Source organism: Oncorhynchus mykiss, chromosome 11 (genome assembly GCF_013265735.2).
Source record: "Oncorhynchus mykiss isolate Arlee chromosome 11, USDA_OmykA_1.1, whole genome shotgun sequence".
Taxonomy (NCBI): domain Eukaryota; kingdom Metazoa; phylum Chordata; class Actinopteri; order Salmoniformes; family Salmonidae; genus Oncorhynchus; species Oncorhynchus mykiss.
The window spans coordinates 62,756,816-62,779,057 of record NC_048575.1 but is presented as its reverse complement, the minus strand read 5'-3'; the positions used below and the strand labels follow the sequence as shown (position 1 = coordinate 62,779,057).

Genomic DNA, 22,242 nt, shown 5'->3' with positions numbered 1-22,242 from the left:
CCAATGCTGGATGGGGGGCCCTGAGTGAAAAAGTTTGAACCCCTGGTGTAGGGGTTAAGACTTCACGCTTCCGTTATCTGCCAGTGTAGACAGAAAGCATAAGTGAGTCAGCATTATGTATTTCTGGCCTAGACAAAAACACAGCCAGGACCCATTTGTGTCTGTATGTGAGGATTTGAGGGATGCCGTATGTGCGTGCCTGCATGCCTGTGTGGGAGGAGATTTCAACCTGTTTAAGTGGAGACACTAGATGATATTTCCGAGTCCTCTCCACATTCCCTGAGTTCTCATGCCAAAGTTAATAATAATAAAATATATTTTGAGGGACTCAGGAGTGCATGGCTGCTTCCCAGTCTTTTAATGTGTAGATTATAATGACACCAGATTATGAGGTCTTGACATATTAAATCCCAAAGAGACATCTTTGAGACCTTTCATCTGATAGAATAGAAATCCCTCTGTCTCTCTTTCCATATAAGCATACAGTGGCAAGAAAAAGTATGTGAACCCTTTGGAATTACCTGGATTTCTGCATAAATTGGTAAATATGCATTCAATATAGACAAAAATACAATAACTTGTGTGGTATTAGTTTAAGCACACTGTTTGTCTGTTGTTGTGACTTAGGTGAAGAACAGATACATTTTTATGACCAATTTATGCAGAAATCCAGGTAATTCCAAAAGGTTCTCTCACTTTGTCTTGCTACTGTATAAGTATTTTCCAATCCATTTTTTATAAACCTCCAGCCAGTCGTTGAATGTTTTTGCTCACCTGATTCAACTAATCACTAAACCCTTGATTAGTATTTGAAGCGATTAGATTCCAAATGTGATCTATCTCTGGCCCATTCCTCCTGACAGAGCTGGTGTAACTGAGTCTCGTTTGTAGGCCTCCTAGCTTGCACACGCCTTTTCAGTTCTGCCCTACATTTTCTATAGGATTGAGGTCAGAGCTTTGATGGCCACTCCAATACCTTGACAATGTTGAAGTAATCTTTGGGCTCATTGTCCATTTGGAAGACCCATTTGCGACCAAGCTTTAACTTCCCGACTGATGTCTTGAGATGTTGCTTCAATATATCCACATAATTTTCCTTCCTCATGAAGCCATCTATTTTGTGAAGTGTATCAGTCCCTCCTGCAGCGAAGCACCCCCACAACATGATGCTGCCACCCCCGTGCTTCACAGTTGGGATGGTGTTCTTCGGCTTGCAAGCCTCCCCGTTTTTCCTCCAAACATAACGATGGTCATTATGGCCAAACAGTTCTATTTCTGGTTCATCAGACCAGAGGGTATTTGTCCAAAAAGTACCATCTTTGTTCCAATGTGCAGCCAAACTGTAGTCTGGCTTTTTTTTAAATGAGATTTTGGAGCAGTGGCTTCTTCCTTGCTGAGCGGCCTTTCAGGTTTTATCGATATAGGACTCGTTTTACTGTGGATATAGATACTTCTGTACCTGTTTCCTCCAGCATCTTCACACGGTCCTTTGCTGTTGTTTTGGGATTGATTTGCACTTTTCACACCAACGTACATTCATCTCTAGGAGACCGAACGCGTCTCCTTCCTGAGCAGTATGACGGTTGCGTGGTCCCACGGTGTTTATACTTGCATACTATTGTTTGTACAGATGATCGTGGTACCTTCAGGCGTTTGGAAATTACTCCCAAGGATGAACCGGACTTGTGGAGATTCTAAAAATTTTTTCTGAGGTCTTGGCTTATTTCTTTTGATTTTCCCATGATGTCAAACAGAGGCACGGAGTTTGAAGGTATGCCTTGAAATACATCCACATGTACACCTCCAATTGACTCAAATGATGTCAATTATCCTATCAGAAGCTTCTAAAGCCATGACATAGTTTTCTGGAATTTTCCAAGCTGTTTAAAGGCACAGTCAACTAAGTGTATGTAAACTTTTGACCCACTGGAATTGTGATACAGTGAATTATACATTAAATAATCTGTCTGTAAACAATTGTTGGAAAAATGACTTGTGTCATGCACAAAGTAGAGGTCCTAACCGACTTGCCAAAACTATAGTTCGTTAACAAGAAGTTTGGAGTGGTTTGTAAAATGAGTTTTAATGACTCCAACCTAAGTGTATGTAAACGTCCGACTTCAACTGTATTTGCGGGTGTAACGAAATGCTTGTGTTCCTAGCTTCATCAGTGCAGTAGTATCTAACAATAGACACAAATCTAAAAGTAAAAGAATGGAATTAAGAAATATATAAACATTAGGATGAGCAATGTTGGAGTGACATTGACTTTAAAATCCAGTAGAATAGAATACAGTATATACATATGAGATGTGTAAAGCAGTATGTAAACATTAAGGAAGTGACCAGTGATTCCATGTCTATGTATATAGGGCAGCAGCCTCTAAGGTGCAGGGTTGAGTAACCAGGTGGTAGCTGGCTACTGATTGCTATTTAACAGTCTGATGGCCTTAAATCGTCTTCAGGGACGGTTGAGCTACTGTAGGTTAATGCGATTAGCATGATTTTGTAAGTAACAAGAACATTTCCCAGGACATACACACATCTGATATTGGCAGAAAGCTTAAATTCTTGTTAATCTAACTGCATTGTCCAATTTACAGTAGTTATTACAGTGAAAGAATACCATGCTATTGTTTGAGGAGAGTGCACAGTTTCGAACATAAAGTTATTAATAAAGAAATTAGGCACATTTGGGCAGTCTTGATACAACATTTTGAACAGAAATGCAATGGTTCATTGATCTAATCTAAAGCTTTGCACACACTGCAGTCATCTAGTGGCCAAAATTCCAGCCCAGTTGCAATTTACATAATACATGATGGCCTTTCTCTTGCATTTCAAAGATGAAAAAAAAAAAAAAAAAAAAAAAAGATGTATCTTTTACCAGATCTAATGTGTTATATTCTCCTACGTTCCTTTCACATTTCCACATACTTCAAAACTTCCTTTCAAATGGTACCAAGAATATGCATATCCTTGCTTCAGGGCCTGAGCGACAGTTAGATTTGGGTATGCCATTTTAGGCGAAAATTGGAAGAAGAAAAAAGGGCCGACCCTTAAGAGGTTTTAAGATGTCCCTGCTTTGATGCCCCTGTACTGACCTCGCCTTCTGGATGGGTAGCGGGGTGAACAGGACGTGGCTCGGGTGGATGATGTCCTTGATGATCTTTTTGGCCTTCATGTGACATCGGGTGCTGTAGGTGTCCTGGAGGGCAGGCAGAGCCCTGCGTTTGCAGGTGGTGCAGTTGCCATACCAGGCGGTGATAGAGTCCGACAGGATACTGAATTGTGCATTTGTAAAAGTTTGTGTGTCTTGGGGGCCAAGCCGAATTTCTTCAGCCTCCTGAGGTTGAAGAGGTGCTGTTTCCACTTCTTCACCTGAGTTGGTGGACCTTTTTCAGATTCAGTGATGTTTTCACCAAGGAACTTGAAGCTTATCACCTTCTCCACTGTGGCCCCGTTGATATGCAGTCATGGGTGACCAGGAAGTACAGGAAGGGGCTGAGCACGCACCCTTGTGGGGCCCTGGTGTTGAGGATCAGCAAAGTGGAGGTGTTGTTTCCTACCTTCACCATCTGGGGGCGGCCCATCAGGATGTCTAGTACCCAGTTGCACAGGTCGGGGTTCAGAACCAGGGCTGTTGAAGGCTGAGCTATAGTCAATGAACACCATTCTTGCATAGGTATTCCTCTTGTCCAAATGGAATTGTGCAGTGTGATGGCGATTGCATTGTCTGTGGATCTATTGGGTCCGTATGCAAATTGAAGTGGTTCTACGGTGTCAGGTAAGGTAGGGGTGATTTATCCTTAACCAGCCTTTCAAAGCACTTCATGATGACAGTGAGTGCTACGGATTAATAGTCATTTAGTCCAGTTACCTTTAGTCCAGTTACCTTTGCTTTCTTGGGTACAGGAACAATAGTGGCCATCTTGAAGCAAGTGGGGACAGCAGACTGGGATAGGGAGAGATGGAATATGTCTGTAAACACTTCAGCCAGCTGGTCTGCGCATGCTCTGAGGATGCGGCTAGAGATGCCATCTGGGCCAGCAGCCTTGCGAGGGTTAACACGTCTTAGTCACGTCGGCCACGGAGAAGGAGAGCCCACAGTCCTTGGGAGCGGGCCGTGTCGATGACACTGTTATCCTCAAAGCAGGCGTTTTAGCTTGTCTAGGAGCAAGACGTCAGTGTCCGCAATGTTTCTGGTTTTCCCTTTGTAATCTGTGATTGTCTGTAGACCCTGACACATACATCTCGTGTCTGAGCTGTTGAATTGTGACTCCTGTGTCTGTACTGACATTGCCTGTTTGATTGCCTTACGGAGGGACTAACTACACTGTTTGTATTCGACCATATTCCCAGTCACCTTGCTATTGTTAAATGTGGTTGTTTGCGCTTTCAGATTTGTGCGAATGCTGCCATCTATCCACAGTTTCTGGTTTAGGTAGGTTTTAGTAGTCACATTGGGAAAAACATCCCCTATACACTTCCTGATTAACTCTGTCACCTTGTCTGTATATACGTCAATGTTATTCTCAGAGGCTACCCGGAACATATCCCAGTCCGCGTGATCAAGACCATGCTTCATGATTCCGATTGATCAGACCAGCTTTGAATAGACCTTAGCGCGGGTACTTCTTGTTTTGAGTTTTACTCCTTCCTGTCTATTTCTCTCGCTCTCTCTCCCTCTCTTTCTATTTCTGTCTATCCCCCTCTCTCTACACATTCTAATCCTCAGGGTATGTACTTTTGTTTATAAAGAAGTTGTCTTTTGGTTGTTCAAGGACTGTCATCTTTTTCCTTCCTATTAACTGTAGTCATAGGACTATCCTTCTGGGTGAAGGTTGAGGTTATTCTAGGTGCTTCTGTAAAGTTTTGATTTCCTATTCTTGTACATTTCACTTCTGTTTCTCTAGAGCTGCAATGACCGAGGAGTCTTATAACTGACCGTAAACACACTCACACACCACATTCTTTTGTGACTATTGCTGACATTAAAATAACTACTCACACAATGTGCTTTTGTCACCTAATAAGACGACACGAACAAAGATTATCTATTATATCGACAAGATAGCCGAGTGACAGCTCTAACAATTGAAATTCATGTCCTCAATGATTGAAGGCAGGTGGATCAGGTGAGACATTCTAGTCAATGAGAGGACATGTACGCGTATGAACAACAGGCACAACTAAGTAGTTGCCGGAATGCCACGTGCATCCACTTATCAGTACTTTTGTAACAGCCTAAACATTACAAAACTTCTGTTTATCATATAAGCCTCATGTAATTCTACACTCTCCATAGACCTCCATAGACCAAAAGAGCTGATCTCATGCGGACAGATTTTGGGCAGAGCAAATGCTCTCGCTTCGCCTCTTCCTCTCTGACATGAATGAACACTGAATTAACTCTCCCTCACTCTCCCTCACACAAGTTGGGGAGTGATGTGCTACCACACAGAGGAGCAGGTGGATGGAATGTTGTCAACACAGACTCCTCCACCTCCATGGCTCGTGCACGCACGCACACGGGGGAAACAGAGCTGTGTTAGGCCACAGTGGTATTTGTGAGAAACTATGGGACAACTACATACACCACTGTAGTTTACTATGGGACAGACTGCCACTGTAGGACAGACAGCCTGTTAGGACATATTATTTCCAAGTCACAAAAAGGTGTGCCTGTGTGATAGGTCTATAGCTGGAGAGGGAGGGACAGAGGATAGAAGCCAATCAATCTCATGAATTACCTAAACTGATGAGCGGTTAATGAATGTTGGCTGTCACATTAACAACTATCTTGCCCCCTTACCCCTCACCTGCCCCCCCCCCCCCCCCCCCAGATCTCTTCTCTCTCTCTCTCTCTCTCTCTCTCTCTCTCTCTCTCTCTCTCTCTCTCTCCCCATCTTTCTCTCTAGCTTCTCCCACCTGCCCCCCCCTCTCCCTCTTTCACCCCTTCCACACAGATGCACCCCGCTGCCCAGCTCGACAGGAGCGATGGGATGTGTCAACTAGGTACTTCACTTACCAACATTTAACACTGACCAGGGATGAGGGGGGTTAGAAAACAGGAGGGGGAGGGGGGACAGGGGTGAGGGTGATGTCAACTAGGTACTTCACACATTATCCAACACTCCACATGAAGGAAGTAGGGAGGGGAAAAGAAGAGGGGAGGATGGGAGAAGGGTTGGGGTATAATAAAGGTGGGGAAAGGGGGAAGCTCAGGGCTGGTTTCTCAGAACTAGATTGAAGACTCACTCCGGCAAAAAAAAAATGTTTTTTAGTTTTTTTTTTTACTTTTCCTGTTGAATAACAATATCCCCAGGATAAATACAGTAATGTACACACACTTAAGGGTAAAAAAACATTATTTTTTGAAGTACAAACTTCATGGAGTAGGCCATTCAAAGAGTTGGTGTCTGATGGTGCCCTCTGTCATCGGCCTTCCCCCTTGGTTGAGGAACAATTGAGAACAAAAGAGGAAAGTCCCATCCACCTCCCCTTCCCCATTTGTGTCATATCAGAGGACTCCTTGGCCACCTATTGAGATGTGTCTTTTGGTGATAAATTGAAAAGGAGACTGGAGTTGGACTTTGCTTACTCCTAGACTAAAATGTTCTCTGGAGAGTAGGTTTAATCTTTCATTTTTAAAGCTGGGAGGGGGTGTTGAGAGGAAGGTTAAGTCTGACAGAAGGCCTTGTACAAGTTTAGAAAGATAGTGAAAGATAACATACAGGGATAGACACAGCCAAAAGTCTTGTGTTAGAGTAGGGGTAGGGGTGAGACCTGGACTAGTCACAGGGATAGACTGAGCCCAAGGCATTGTCTTATAAAATGGAGTTGACATGACACCAGAAATAACACAACAACACCTGAGACCAACAAACTGACCTCCGTCTCACACCTCTTCCTCCCGCTTTTATCCCTTTCTCACCCTCGTCCCTCTTTCCCTCCTCAGTCTATCCCTCAATCTCCTCCTCCATCCTTCCCTCTCTCTGCTCACCTATTGTACCTGTCGACTCTGTTCTCCTTTCCACCTTGCCCCTCTCTCTCGTTCTCTTCCATCATCCTCCATCCTCTGCCCTGTTTCTCATCGATACCTGACAGCGTACTGTATGAGTGTATACATCTGGGGCTGCGTCTCAAATTACACCTTATTCTCTTTATAGTGCACTACGTTTGAGCAGGGCCCATAGAGCTCTGGTCAAAAGTAGTGCAGTGTATATGGAACAGGGTGCCATTTGGAACTCCTTCGGGGTCTCCCAGGCCCATCCCAGTATCAGGTCTCTCCACAGTCCTGGATCACATCTGATCTCTGCTCATGATTCAGTCTGGGGTGAAGAGGTGGTGACTGTGCAGATACTGATCCCTCAGGTCTGGGGCTCTGGAACCAGGACCAGACAGCTGTCTATCTGTAAACTCTGCTTTAAACCAAACTCAGCTTTAAGCCCAACCCTGCTCTCCATCCACACACAGCTTTTGACCCAGTGGGCATTTTCTAGCATAGTCTACCTGGTACAGTACCTACTGTAATACTGTAGTCTGGGTGACATCAAGAGCAGACTCAGGAAAGTTGTGTAGTAAATGATCCATCTTTTATCTCTCTCTCTCTCAGTAGATGACACAGTCCTGGACCATGTAAGGGAGCTGAAGGATAAATCTGCAGTGTTTCTACCAGAGCGAGAGACGGGAGGAGCGACGGAAGAGGAGGAAGATAGAGGAATGGGCGTGGGGAAGAATACCACCTCTATGTCGATGGAGGGAGGAGAAGGGGCAAAGTATGAGGAGGAGAACAAACACAGCGCAGACTTCTACCCTATTCCGGTACGCTGTGTGTGTGTGTGTGTTCTGTCTGTGCATCTATGTGTGTGTGTGTGTTCTGTCTGTCTGCGTGCATCTGTGTCTGTTCTGTCTGTATGTGTGCATCTGTGTGTGTGTGCTTGCACTGGGGATTTAGTCAGTAAAAGCGGCAATCTGCAGTTACTACATAAAAATAAAAAATGTACTTATAAATGAATGATATTTACCCATTTGATTCTTAAAGGATATAATTTATAAATGCCTCAAGCTTAGTTCAACTGTCATACCCCATCAGAACCCAAAATAAATGTGTGTAGACACGGCCTAAAGCATGCTTAAAACTATAATTTTGTTATCATGGATAGTCAGAGCCATGGATGCCAGGACTGTCTATGAATTTGAAAGTGGTTACATTTGTCCAGGCCCATCCCTCAGCTTCTTACCAAAGCAGGGGGTGAGTACTGTTATTGTTTCAACCACATATTGGCCCTTTAAGGGTCATCAAGTTGACACACTGACAGAGGAGTGATGGTAAAGACAGGGTTTGTCCACCATACACAGAGACCTGTCATTAGGATCACTTAACACTTGTCAGGGTCACACGCACTGACGAACATCCACACATGCAATGTTAGTCTCCATGTCGTGCCAGTTTTGTTCTAGCCATTTCCTCTTGGTTGGAGCACAGTCCCCTCATGTAGGTCACACTACAAATCAACAATAATGGTTTCCCTAGCCACGCACACACACACAATACTGTACTGAGGAGCCCAAACACCCTCTCTGGGTTTTGAGTCACTCAGAGATTTATGACTATATATCCTGTTTGTTATAAGTATCCCATTCACATGCTCCTGTTACTGAATGGCTGAATAGGACATAGGTGGATAAAGGGACACAATGGCTATCCTCAATTACCTGTACAGCCAGTCTCCCTCCCTTCTGTCTTTCTCTTCCTCCTTTCTTTGTCTTTCTTTCTTTGCTTCTTGCATTCATTCTTTAATCTCCCCCTCGTTGTCCTCTCCATAGCTCTCTCCCAAGGGTACTAGTTTTGTGACGTCTAGGGATGTGATGTCTGGGGCAGCAGGTAGCCTAGCGGTAAGCGCTTTGGGCCAGTAAGTGAAAGGTCACTTGTTCGAATACCTGAGCCTACAAGGTGAAACATCTGTAGATGGAACAACACATTTCACTGCACCTTTCCAGTGTGTACCTATAAAATACTTTTTCATGAACTAATGTCATTCTAAGTTCTCTCATCTGATGGCTGCTCTGTCAGCAGTAATATTTCCCAGCTAGTGAAAGATAGGAAGTAGGATGGAATGTGTCCCCAGGAAAGGTACTCACACACACACACACACACACACACACACACACTTGAATGCCAATGACATTTAAGTCTGAACACGGAGTCATTTGTTGTTTCGCATGCCTGGCAGACTAGATGCAAAGATGGATGAAAGTATGCAAAGACACATCCTCAAATCAAATTTAGACAAATGCCACCGTGTGTGTGAGAGACTCCTTCTATACTTTGAACTTCATCTGTGATTTGCTAACCAAGCCACAGAACACACATCCACAACAAACTGGACACAACACACACGCACAGTGATGTCATGACCTTGGGTCCCTACAGCGTATGTGTGTGCAGCAGTGTGATAAATAGACCAATGTAAAAAATAAATAAAAATAAGTCACATACACAGGATGGGTGCAGTGAAATGTTTTTTTTTTTTTACCCATTTCAGCCATAGTAGTACCGTGCCCCTGGAGGGTTAAGTACCCTGCTCAAGAGCACATAGACCATTTTTCCCCCACCTCGTTGGCTCAGGTCTTCAACTAATGAAGAAACTGATGTACTTATGGCCCAGTATTCCCAGAGATCATTTTCCAGACAAAGTGCAAAGGCTCCCAAAGCAACACCCATGCTGTCCTTTGTGTGTTATGTCTGATAGTTCTGTTAACCTTACCCAATCAGCATCAATGTCCTTGCTTTCCTTGAAATGTTCTCTCTTTGCGTACGTGAGTGTATAGAAGTTGTGCTACTTTGTATAATGCAGTGTGAAATGTTTGTAAAATACTTACTGGGTGAGGTTTTTGCGGTGCAAAAAAGCGTCACTCTTGTCAAAACACTGCATCACTGCAGAGCCACAGCCACCAGCATAACACTATGGAAGTTTGTCAGTTCTCTACCCCTACATTGGCTTTATACAGTTACATTTCTGAAAGAAATGCTGTTACAATAATAGAGGGATAATGAAATATGGGTCCTTGGTACTCTCACTAATGTTTCATAGTTAGCCCAGATCAATGATTGACATGTCTGTGTATGTAGTGTACAGTAGGAGGTTAAAGTATTGACATGCATCTGTCTGTGTAGGTGGATGAAGTATTGACATGCATCTGTCTGTGTAGGTGGATGAAGTATTGACATGCATCTGTCTGTGTAGGTGGATGAAGTATTGACATGCATCTGTCTGTGTAGGTGGTGGTGAACGGAGTGGAACAGGCCGCTGGAGAGCAGGACACTGAAGACACTGAGCTGATGGCCATCTACACTAAAGAGATCCAGGAAGGAGAGAAGGTACGAGACACGCACGCATAGTTTAAACTCCTAACTCTCCCTTCTCCTCTCATACCCTCTCACTCACCCTGTCCCTCCCCTACATCCTTGCTATTTTGATCATCCTCTCTTCTCTCTCACTGTGACTCTGCACTTTTCCCTTGTGAGAGAAAGATAGTCAGAGGCAAGAGGAATTTCTCGCCGGTGTCTCGCCGGTGTCTCCCTTTTTTCTCTCTCTCCCTTTCTGAATCTCTCCCGTCTTTCTTTGACTACACTCTTGCTGAATTGTTCAGCCTTTCCCTCTTCCATGCTGAATATTCTTCTCCCATCTCCTGCCCCACTGTCTGTTATGTTGCTGTGAAATCATCAGCCTACAATATGACTGTTCTGTAGTTTGTCTCCAGGGAAGTCTCCCAACAGGTCGATCGTGAGCTACCAGTAGCTCGCAGCCCACCTATGAGTAACTCGTCAAACAATTCTGAAAGCATATGCAATTTTCACGTGTTCCACCGCAAACGGTCATAAACAAATCTCACAAGTATCAGACACTAGAAAGCTCCCAGCTACTATCTATTCAATGTAAAACTTTCATTATCCCACCCCTGGTTAGCAACTATTGGCTTTAAAAATAAATAAAAAACACTATCTGCCAATGAACTTCCATGAATATTGTCCCGGTCTGTCTGTGTGGCGTGCGCTCATTTGTTTATCCCTCCGTGTGTAGCCATTTGATGTGATTACCGTCTTGTGGATTGACAGAAATATTTTCCCAAAAAACTTCTCAATTAAATGTTAACTGCAAAATAGGCTTACCTGGCAGGAGAATATCATCTGTATTTGTTATTTGCAAACTTTGCCATGAAATGAGCAGCAGCAGTACAGATCCATCGCAAGCTGCTCAATTAAAGGGCCAGATGCGCGATTGTTTTTTTTAAAAATGTGTATATATATATATTTTTTTTTCTTTTTTTTTTTTCTTAAGAAAATACATTATTTTACTTTCTATTAAACTAGGCAAGTCAGTTTATGAACAAATTCTTATTTACAATGACGGCCTACCTGTATTAAAGGGGAATTATATAAAAAAATCTTCTGGTGTGATTTAAGCATTGACATGGACTCATAACATTTAATTGAGTTGTTTCTCTATTGACAATTGTAATTTTAAGAGTGAAAATAAAACTGAGAACATAATTTGGGAAACTATAAAACAGAATTTGGGGGGAAAAAATCAGATTTTATAGGACCCTTTAGAGTTGTTCATTAACCATTATTTTATCAGGTGTATTGACAGAACTTTCTCATGTACACCAAGTATCCGGGGAATAGTTGCAAGGGACAGGAGAAGAGAAGAATGCCTATTTGAAAGCTAGAAAAAAACGACCATGTCCCATTTTTAAAAAGTAGCTCTCATGCTAGAGAAGGTTGGAGACCCCTGCCCTATGTAGTGCACTATTTTTGGGTGTGGTTAGTTTCAGGTTTTGACCTCTCTAAGGCCACATTTTTTTATTTAACCTTTTTATTTAAAACCTTTTAACTAGGCACATAGAGATTACTACTTGTAGGCTTAAATACACTTAGTCTAAAAATAAAACTTAAGTCTTAAAACCATTTAGTCCAGAGATTGTATACCCTGTGGTGTGTGAGGGTGTACAGTAGCCTACATCTATAGTCTAAAACACTGTCTTCTCACCTTTGCATGTGTGTAGAGTTCCATGTCAGAGACGTTGGACAGTGCAGACAGTGTGGACGCCAGGAGAATGGACATGATCTACACCATCGAAGACACACCTCCCTGGTACCTGTGTATATTCCTGGGCTTACAGGTGAGACACACACCTACAGCTCTGGTACCTCTGTTGTTTTGCAAGTACCAGATAAGCATGTGTTGTGTGTTTGACTGTCTGAAATATGTATAAATGTAATCTAAATAATGTGGCTTCCTCCTTGTCTCCTCTCCTTCATCTGCATGGATGTGAAAGCTAATTCCTAATAAAGTTCCTCTCCCTATTGCTTTCACCTGTTCATCATCAGCACTGATAAAGGACAAGAGTAGACAAGGAGAGGAAGCCACTTAAATTCAGACTGTAAAAATGCAGCTAAGCTCAGGCCTAAAAAATGCCATCTCACCGCTTATTCAAGTTACTTCCTCGTTCCTGTTCTATAACCCGTATCATGTAACATAGTTACATCAGGAGTGGGTAGATTAAGCCCCTCCCCTTTATACTCATGCTTATGAAACATACTGGTATGTAAGTTGATGCTCGGCTTCCTTGGCACACACAGAGACCTCAATAACTTCAATCAATATTAACTCAGTCAATATTTACACAACAGTCCTGTCTATTAACATAAACACATACACACTGTAAAAGGCCATCACACACAGTGACACACACATCTCATTCTAACCCTCTCTCACCTCTCTCTCCAGCACTACCTGACGTGTTTCAGTGGTACCATCGCGGTGCCGTTCCTGCTAGCTGAAGCCATGTGTGTAGGGTTTGACCAGTGGGCTACCAGTCAGCTCATAGGAACTATCTTCTTCTGTGTGGGAATTACCACCCTGCTGCAGACTACACTGGGCTGCAGGTACACACACATACATACCTGCATGCATGCATGCATACATACATATAGTTCAAGTCGGAAGTTTACATACACTTAGGTTGGAGTCAATAACTTGTTTTTCAACCACTCCACAAATGTATTGTTAACAAACTATAGTTTTGGCAAGTCGGTTAGGACATCTACTTTGTGCACAACAGAAGTCATTTTTCCAACAATTGTTTACAGACAGATTATTTAATGTATAATTCACTGTATCACAATTCCAGTGGGTCAGAAGTTTACATACACACACACACACACACACACACAAAGTTGACTGTGCCTTTAAACAGCTTGGAAAATTCCAGAAACAATGTCATGGCTTTAGAAGCTTCTGATAGGCTAATTGACATCATTTGAGTCAATTTGGAGATGTACCTATGGATGTATTTCAAGGACTACCTTCAAACTCAGTGCCTCTTTGCTTGACATCATGGGAAAATCAAAATAAATCAGCCAAGACCTCTGGTTCATCCTTGGGAGCAATTTCCAAATGCCTGAAGGTACCATGTTCATCTGTACAAACAATAGTACGCAAGTATAAACACCATGGGACCACGCAGCGTCATACCACTCAGGAAGGAGACGCGTTCTGTCTCCTAGAGATGAACGTACTTAGGTGCAAAAAGTGCAAATCAATCCCAGAACAGCAAAGGACCTTGTGAAGATGCTGGAGGAAACAGGTACAAAAGTATCTATATCTACAGTAAAACTAGTCCTATATCGACATAACCTGAAAGGCTGCTCAGCAAGGAAGAAGCCACTGCTCCACAACCGCCATAAAAAAGCCAGACTACGGTCTGCAACTGCACATGGGGACAAAGATCGTAATTTTTTGAGAAATTACCATCGTTATGTTTGGAGGAAAAAGGGGGAGGCTTGCACGCTGAACACCATCCCAATTGTGAAGCACGGGAGTGGCAGCATCATGTTGTTGGGGTGCTTTTGCTGCAGGAGGGACTGGTACACTTCACAAAATAGATGGCGTCATGAGGAAGGAAAATTATGTGGATATATTGAAGCGACATCTCAAGACATCAGTCAGGAAGTTAAAGCTTGGTCGCAAATGGGTCTTCCAAATGGACAATGACCCCAAGCATACTTCCAAAGTTGTGGCAAAATGGCTTAAGGACAACAAAGTCAAGGTATTGGAGTGGCCATCACAAAGCCGTGACCTCAATCCTATTGAAAATTTGTGAGCAGAGCTGAAAAAGCGTGCGCGAGCAAGGAGGCCGACAAACCTGACTCGGTTACACCTGCTCTGTCAGGAGGAATGGGCCAAAATTCACCCAACTTTGTGGGATGCTTGTGGAAGGCTACCAGAAACTTTGACCCAAGTTAAACAATTTAAAGGCAATGCTACCAATACTAATTGAATGTATGTAAACTTCTGACCCACTGGGAATGTGATGAAAGAAATAAAAGCTGAAATAAATAATTATCTCTACTATTGTTCTGACATTTCACATTCTTAAAATAAAGTGGTGATCCTAACTGACCTAAAACAGGGAATTTTTATTAGGATTAAATGTCAGGAATTGTGAAACTGAGTTTAAATGTATTTGGCTAAGGTGTATGTAAACCTCTGACTTCAACTATATATATATATATATATATATATATATATATATATATATATATATATATATACACAGATACACACACACACACACACACACACACACACACACACACACACACACACACACACAGATACAGTACCAGTCAAAAGTTTGGATAACTTACTCATTCAAGGATTTTTCTTTCTTTATTTTTTTACTATTTTCTACATTGTAGAATAATAGTGAAGACGTCAACACTATGAAATAACCCATATGGAATCATGTAGTAACCAAAAAAGTGTTAAACAAATCAAAATATATTTGAGATTCTTCAAATTGCCACCCTTTGCCTTAATGACAGCTTTGCACACTCTTGGCATTCTCTCAACCAGCTTTATGAGGTAGTCAGTCACCTGGAATGCATGTCAATTAACAGGTGTGCCTTGTTAAGTTCGTTTAACAAGGCACACCTGTTGTGTTGTGACAAGGTAGGGGTGTACAGAAGATAGCCCTATTTGGTAAAATACCAAGTCCATATTATGGCAAGAACAGCTCAAGTAAGCAAAGAGAAACGACAGTCCATCATTACTTTAAGACATGAAGGTCAGTCAATCTGGAAAATTTCAAAACTTTCTTCAAATGCAGTTGCAAAAACCATCAAGCACTATGATGATACTGACTCTGAGGACCACCACAGGAAAGGAAGACCCAGAGTTACCTCTGCTGCAGAGGATAAATTAATTTGAGTTAACGACATCAGATTGCAGCCCAAATATATGCTTCAGAGTTCAAGTAACGAGACACATCTCAACATCAACTGTTCAGAGGAAACTGTGTGATTCAGGCCTTCATGGTTGAGATGTTTGGTTCCAACTGCCATGTCTTTGTGAGACTTAGAGTAGGTGAACGAATGACCACGTGTGTGGTTCCCACCTCAAAGCATGGAGGAGGTGGTGTGATTGTGTGGGGGTGCTTTGCTGGTGACACTGACACTGTGATTTGTTTAGAATTCAAGGCACACTTAACCAGTATGGCTATCACAGCATTCTGCAGCGACACGCCATCCCATCTGGTTTGGGCTTAGTGAGACTATGACCCAGAACACACTTCCAGGCTGTGTAAGGGATATTTGACCAAGAAGGAGAGTGATTGAGTGCTGCAACAGATGACCTGGCCTCCACAATCACCTGACCTCAATCCCAATTGAGATGGTTTGGGATGAGTTGGACTGCAAAGTGAAGGAAAAGGTCTAGATGCTGAACCAAGCCTTGATAAAGCCATAAGTTTTACCTCGCTCTACAGGAAACTCTTTCCTGCTCCTTTTCTCTCCTCTACCTCTCTCTACAGGAAACTCTCTTTCCTTCTCTCTAATTTTCATTCTTTCATTGTTATTTTTTTTATTCTTTAATGGCTTTCTCGCTCTCATTGTGGTTAGAGGTTAACATTTTACTCAGTGAGTTAGTGTGACTTGAGATGCCCTTCTGTTCTCTCCCTCTTTCCCTCACTCCTCTTGCCCACATTTTCTCCCCCTCTATCCCTCTCTAGAAATATGATATCCTTTAGAAATGCCACAGCCAGGTTTCATATTTGTTGCCATGGTTATTATTGCTACCAAACGTGAATGTGATGCTCGATGCCATGCCACGTCATTGTAGTCTGTTTGTAATTGTGTTTGTGCAGTCTGCCTGTCTGTCTCATGGCCCGGATACAGCAGCATTGATGGGAAATCACTGCACACACACACACACACACTGGACACACACACACTGGACACACACACACTGGACACACACACACACAGAAAGTACTCTCCTAGTCTCATGGCCTTGAGTGATTTCTTTCTGAAAGGAGAGAACGAAGCAGTATTTTTACTTTTTAGCCATTAGTGTTTTGTCTAACAGTCAGGTACAGCCTTGAAAAGAACTGCAGACAAACACCCACACTCACTCACCCACATGCGTACACACACAGACCAGCGGTATGGCGGATCTGTGTTTGCCTGGCACACACGCATTCCGCTCAGGGAGAAACCAGGCATTCTGCCACATAGGACTACTGTGAAAAATGGGTCGATGTAATTTTAGCTGTGGCCAATTCTCCTGTCTTTAGTCCTGCAATTAGGACTGGTCACACAGAGAAGCATGCACAGCACTGTCTCACGCACAGAGGACTAGCCTCTACATAGCACTCACACAGATGGTAAGATCAGGCACCAGTCACAGTTGTTGTTTTTCTGTGTGCCCTGTAGTAAACCTTAGAACTGTGAACTCAAAGAAGAATTTGAGAAATTGTTAGTGAGATATCTGTTCTCTGCTCCATCATGTCTCGCTGACAACACACTCACACAGCGGCTGCTTGCCAACTCATCCAAAGTCACTATGATGTCCATCTTTTCACTAATGACCGTCATCTTTGTGTCACAAATCACAGCTATCTGTGTCACCCTGGCAACATGGATAAGGTGGGAGTGGAGGGAGGGAAGAAATGAGCACTGTGGTAGAGGGCTGGAAATCAGGGAGAGATGGATGAGGTAGAGGGCTGGAGAGCTGGATGAGAGGTAGGGAGTTGATGTGGACTGAAGCATAAGGGGAGGGTGGGGCTGAGGGAGACCGGGTGAAGGGATGTATAGAGGAAGATGAATGAATGAATGAATGAATGGATGGATGGAGAGGAGTGCTAGTGGCTGTGTTTGAGTCATGATGCTAAGTGAGGTCAGATCACAAACACTCTAGGAAAGGTGACAAACACTCTAGGAAAGCTGGTCCCACCTGCGGACAACATGTGACCCTCTGCGGTAGATGAGTGCTGCTGGGTAAATTGGCGTCTGTGTATTTGTCATGATCTCTCCGTCTCTCACCTCCCCACACACACACGTCAGTGACTCTGACACTCAAATGGCCCATGTTTTGTTCTAATCTATTATTATATCAATAATGTGAGTGATATTTCATTTTAGAGCAAACATTCAAATACAAAGCAGCCTTTTAAAGGTGCGTAGGGTGTTTTGCCTTTCACGCCAGCGACCCGGGTTCGCTACATTAGTGTCAGAAGAGCGATAACACCTGTGAGGCCAGCGGAACACATGACCTGGATGTGTGAGGGGGCTGAGTAGTCGACACAAGGGGATGTGGTTTCCCGTTTGAACGGGGCTGTGTAGTGATCCTTGCTATAGGAGCCATGTTTCAATTCAAACCAAGTGGGTTAACCCCAACGTAGGGTGTTAGCCTTTTACACCAGTGACCTGGGTCCGCTGCAGTACACATTGATCGATTTAATCTGGTTGGTCATCAGAGTTAATGATGGTGTGTCACTGCACACTGACCAGCATTCAAATCAATGCCAATTATCAGCCAGCACCTGCTCCGTTCAAACAGCGCAGCTCTGTCAGTGTCCATGCTGTTACTGTTGCCAAACCCGGGTAGACCCTGCTGCTCAGTGTTCACTAGTGACATCTAGCGGACAAACAGGAGAACGGTTGCTTGCGCCACTGGAACCCACAGCTATAAAGGCCACATAACACTGGCATAATCATCACATAACCATCATGCTATGATGACTGACTTTACACTGTTTTACCACTGACTGACACTAGCAATGTTTCCATCAACTGACTGGATCGACTTAGTGATAGATCAGCGATTTTACATGTGTGGACGGTGATATACAGAAGAGATAAACAGAATAAACTATGTCAAGTAACAATATGTACAATGTGAGTAGAGTGAAAAGTTCCCTACTGAGCAGTGAGGTAGTGTATTGGAGGAATGTGTGCATGTGTGTATTCTTGCTAATAGAGTAATTGTGCTGTGTTGTTCCAGGCTTCCTCTGTTCCAGGCAAGTGCATTTGCCTTCCTGGCTCCCGCCAGAGCAATCCTGTCACTAGACAAGTGGAAGTGCAACGCTACAGGTAAACACACACACAAATGCATACACCGGTGAGTACACACACCACAAGTACCTTCACTATGACCTGTTCTCACTCTCCTGCTCACGTGAGCTGGCATCAGATGAGTTTCTCAGGTTGACATCAGATGAGGTTCCAGGTTTGGTGCCAAGGTGTGTTAATGTCAGTGTTTTAGAAAAACCTTGTATTTCACTTGTCGGTGGTTTAGATTTTGTTGAACATATACTGAAAAAATATATTTAAACGCTACATGCAACAATATCAAAGATTTTGTTACAGTTCATATAAGTTAATACATTTAAATAAATGTATAGTCCCTTATTTATGGATTTCACATGACTGGGAAAACAAATATGCATCTGATTGTCAAAGATGCCACAACAACAAAAAACAGTCCGTATCTGGTGTGTCTAGGGTTGTGGTGACCATATTACCACCACACCGGCGGTCTTGAAGTCAGTCAAATTCCACGTGACCATTTAGTCCTGGTAATTAGGCTTCTCCAACCTCTGATGCTGTTGATGGTCATTAGTAGCCTACCAAACTTGCTAACTGCCGGGTACTCAGCACTCCATTGTCTCTCTCTTGACATCAATGCAAATCATCAAATCAAATTTATTTATAAAGTCCTTTTACCATAAACTGATATCTCAAAGTGCTGTACAGAAACCCAGCCTAAAACCCTGAACAGCAAGCAATGCAGGTGTAGAAGCACGGTGGCTAGGAAAAACTCCCTAGAAAGGCCAAAACCTAGGAAGAAACCTAGAGAGGAACCAGGCTATGAGGGGTGGCCAGTCCTCTTCTGGCTGTGCCGGGTGGAGATTATAACAGAACATGGCCAAGATGTTCAAATGTTCATAGATGACCAGCAGGGTCAAATAATAATAATAATTGCATTGGTTGTCGAGGGTGGTTGTCAAGGTCAGCACCTCAGGAGTGAGTCAGTTGGCTTTTCATAGCCGATCATTCAGAGTATCTCTACCGCTCCTGCTGCGAGTTGAAAACAGCAGGTCTGGGACAGGTAGCACGTCCGGTGAACAGGTCAGGGTTCCATAGCCGCAGGCAGAACAGTTGAAACTGGAGCAGCAGCACGGCCAGGTGGACTGGGGACAGCAAGGAGTCATCAGGCCAGGTAGTCATGAGGCATGGTCCTAGGGCTCAGGTCCTCCGAAAGGGAGAAAGAAAGAGAGAGAATTAGAGAGCATACTTAAATTCACACAGGACACCGGATAACACAGGAGAAATACTCCAGATATAAGACTGACCTTAGCCCCCTGACGCATAAATACTGGAGGCTGAGACAGGAGGGGTCGGGAGACACTGTGGCCCCATCCGACGATACCCCCGGACAGGGCCACTAGAGGGATATCTTCAATCACCAACTTACCATCCTGAGACAAGGCTGAGTATAGCCCACAAAGATCTCTGCAACGGCACAACCCAATGGGTGGTTGCCAACACAGACGGGAAGATCACATCAATGACTCAACCCACTCAAGTGACGCACCCCTCTTAGGGACGGCATGGAAGAGCACCAGTAAGCCAGTGACTCAGCCCCTGTAATAGGGTTAGAGGCAGAGAATCCCAGTGGAGAGAGGGGAACCAGCCAGGCAGAAACAGCAAGGGTGGTTCGTTGCTCCAGTGCCTTTCCATTCACCTTCACACTCCTGGGCCAGACTACACTCAATCATAGGACCTACTGAAGAGATGAGTCTTCAATAAAGACTAAAAGGTTGAGACGGAGTCTGCGTCTCTCACATGGGTAGGCAGACCATTCCATAAAAATGGAGCTCTAAAGAAGAAAGCCCTGCCTCCAGCTGTTTGCAAATATAATCAAAAATCTAATCGAACACTTCGAGACCCTATAAGCTCATGTTGTGCAACATTTATATAGGCTTTGCAATTGTGAGAAAACAGAGTGATGGCCTCTTAAAAAGGGGAGGATCCCATATTTCTCAACTTTCCTAATATTAAGAAAATATTAAGCACATTAATTACCTTTACAACAGAAGTATAGCCTACCTGGCTGGCATGAAAATGGACCACAGGAAAAGCGTCATCCATTCGCTATTTAAGTGCAGAGATGACATCGAGACTGGACCATTACCATGCACCTTTCTAAATGAAAACTAATTTGACATATATTATTTAGTATAGAGTACCAGTCAAAAGTTTGGACACACCTACTCATTCCTGGGTTTTTCTTTATTTTTATTCTTTTAGAACATTGTGTAGAATAATAGTGTAGACATCAAAACTATGAAATAACACATACAGTCACCAATTGTGCAAGTTCTCCCACTTAAAAAGATGAGAGGCCTGTAATTTTCAGCATAGGTACACTTCAACTATGACAAACAAAATTAGAAAAGAAAAAAAAATAAGTATTTGGTCACCTACAAACAAGCAATATTTCTGGCTCTCACAGACCTTTAACTTCTTCTTTGAGGCTCCTCTGTCCTCCACTCGTTACCTTTATTAATGGAACCTGTTTGAACTTGTTATCAGTATAAATGACACCTGTCCACAACCTCAAACAGTCACACTCCAAACTCCACTATGGCCAAGACCAAAGAGCTGTCAAAGGACACCAGAAACAAAATTGTAGACCTGCACCAGGCTGGGAAGACTGAATCTGCAATAGGTAAGCAGCTTGGTTTGAAGATATCAACTGTGGGAGCAATTATTAGGAAATGGAAGACATACAAGACCACTGATAATCTCCCTCGATCTGGGGCTCCACGCAAGATCTCACCCCGTGGGGTCAAAATGATCACAAGAACGGTGAGCAAAAATCCCAGGACCACATGGGGGGCCCTGGTGAATGACCTGCAGAGAGCTGGGACCAAAGTAACAAAGCCTACCATCAGTAACACACTACGCCGCCAGGGACTCAAATCCTGCAGTGCCAGACGTGTCCCCCTGCTTAAGCCAGTACATGTCCAGGCCCGTCTGAAGTTGGCTAGAGTATTTGGATGATCCAGAAGAAGATTGGGAGAATGTCATATGGTCAGATGAAACCAAAATATAACTTTTTGGTAAAAACTCAACTCGTCGTGTTTGGAGGACAAATAATGCTGTTGCATCCAAAGAACACCATACCTACTGTGAAGCATGGGGATGGAAACATCATGCTTTGGGGCTGTTTTTCTGCAAAGGGACCAGGACGACTGATCCGTGTAAAGGAAAGAATGAATGGGGCCATGTATCGTGAGATTTTGAGTGAAAACTTCCTTCCATCAGCAAGGGCATTGAAGATGAAACGTGGCTGGGTCTTTCAGCATGACAATGATCCCAAACACACCGCCCGGGCAACGAAGGAGTGGCTTCGTAAGAAGCATTTCAAGGTCCTGGAGTGGCCTAGCCAGTCTCCAGATCAACCCCATAGAAAATCTTTGGAGGGAGTTGAAAGTCCGTGTTGCCCAGCAACAGCCCCAAAACATCACTGCTCTAGAGGAGATCTGCATGGAGGAATGGGCCAAAATACCAGCAACAGTGTGTGAAAACCTTGTGAAGACTTACAGAAAACGTTTGACCTCTGTCATTGCCAACAAAGGGTATATAACATATAACATATATAAGTATTGAGAAACTTTTGTTATTGACCAAATACTTATTTTCCACCATAATTTGCAAATAAATTCATTAAAAATCCTACAATGTGATTTTCTGGATTTTTTTTTCTTCTCATTTTGTTTGTCATAGTTGAAGTGTACCTATGATGAAAATTACAGGCCTCTCATCTTTTTAAGTGGGAGAACTTGCACAATTGGTGGCTGACCTAAATACTTTTTTGCCCC

At 43.3% G+C, this 22,242-nt stretch overlaps 1 protein-coding gene across 4 annotated transcripts in view; it reads left to right on the top strand.

Annotated features, from left to right (window-relative positions):
• The window catches only part of LOC110536206 (solute carrier family 23 member 2), a 63,965-nt gene that overhangs the window by 25,143 nt on the left and 16,580 nt on the right, over window positions 1-22,242 (top strand). For 2 of the 4 annotated variants that reach the window (XM_021621836.2, XM_036936085.1), the window contains exons 2-6: window positions 7,619-7,827; window positions 10,289-10,387; window positions 12,076-12,192; window positions 12,801-12,958; window positions 18,357-18,445. In XM_021621836.2, coding sequence (XP_021477511.1) covers window positions 7,726-7,827; window positions 10,289-10,387; window positions 12,076-12,192; window positions 12,801-12,958; window positions 18,357-18,445 — 565 coding nt within the window. In that variant the 5' untranslated portion in view covers window positions 7,619-7,725. Of the gene's footprint in view, window positions 1-5,874; window positions 6,019-7,618; window positions 7,828-10,288; window positions 10,388-12,075; window positions 12,193-12,800; window positions 12,959-18,356; window positions 18,446-22,242 lie in introns of those variants that run through there. The other 2 variants (XM_021621835.2, XM_021621837.2) reach the window with 2 other exon arrangements.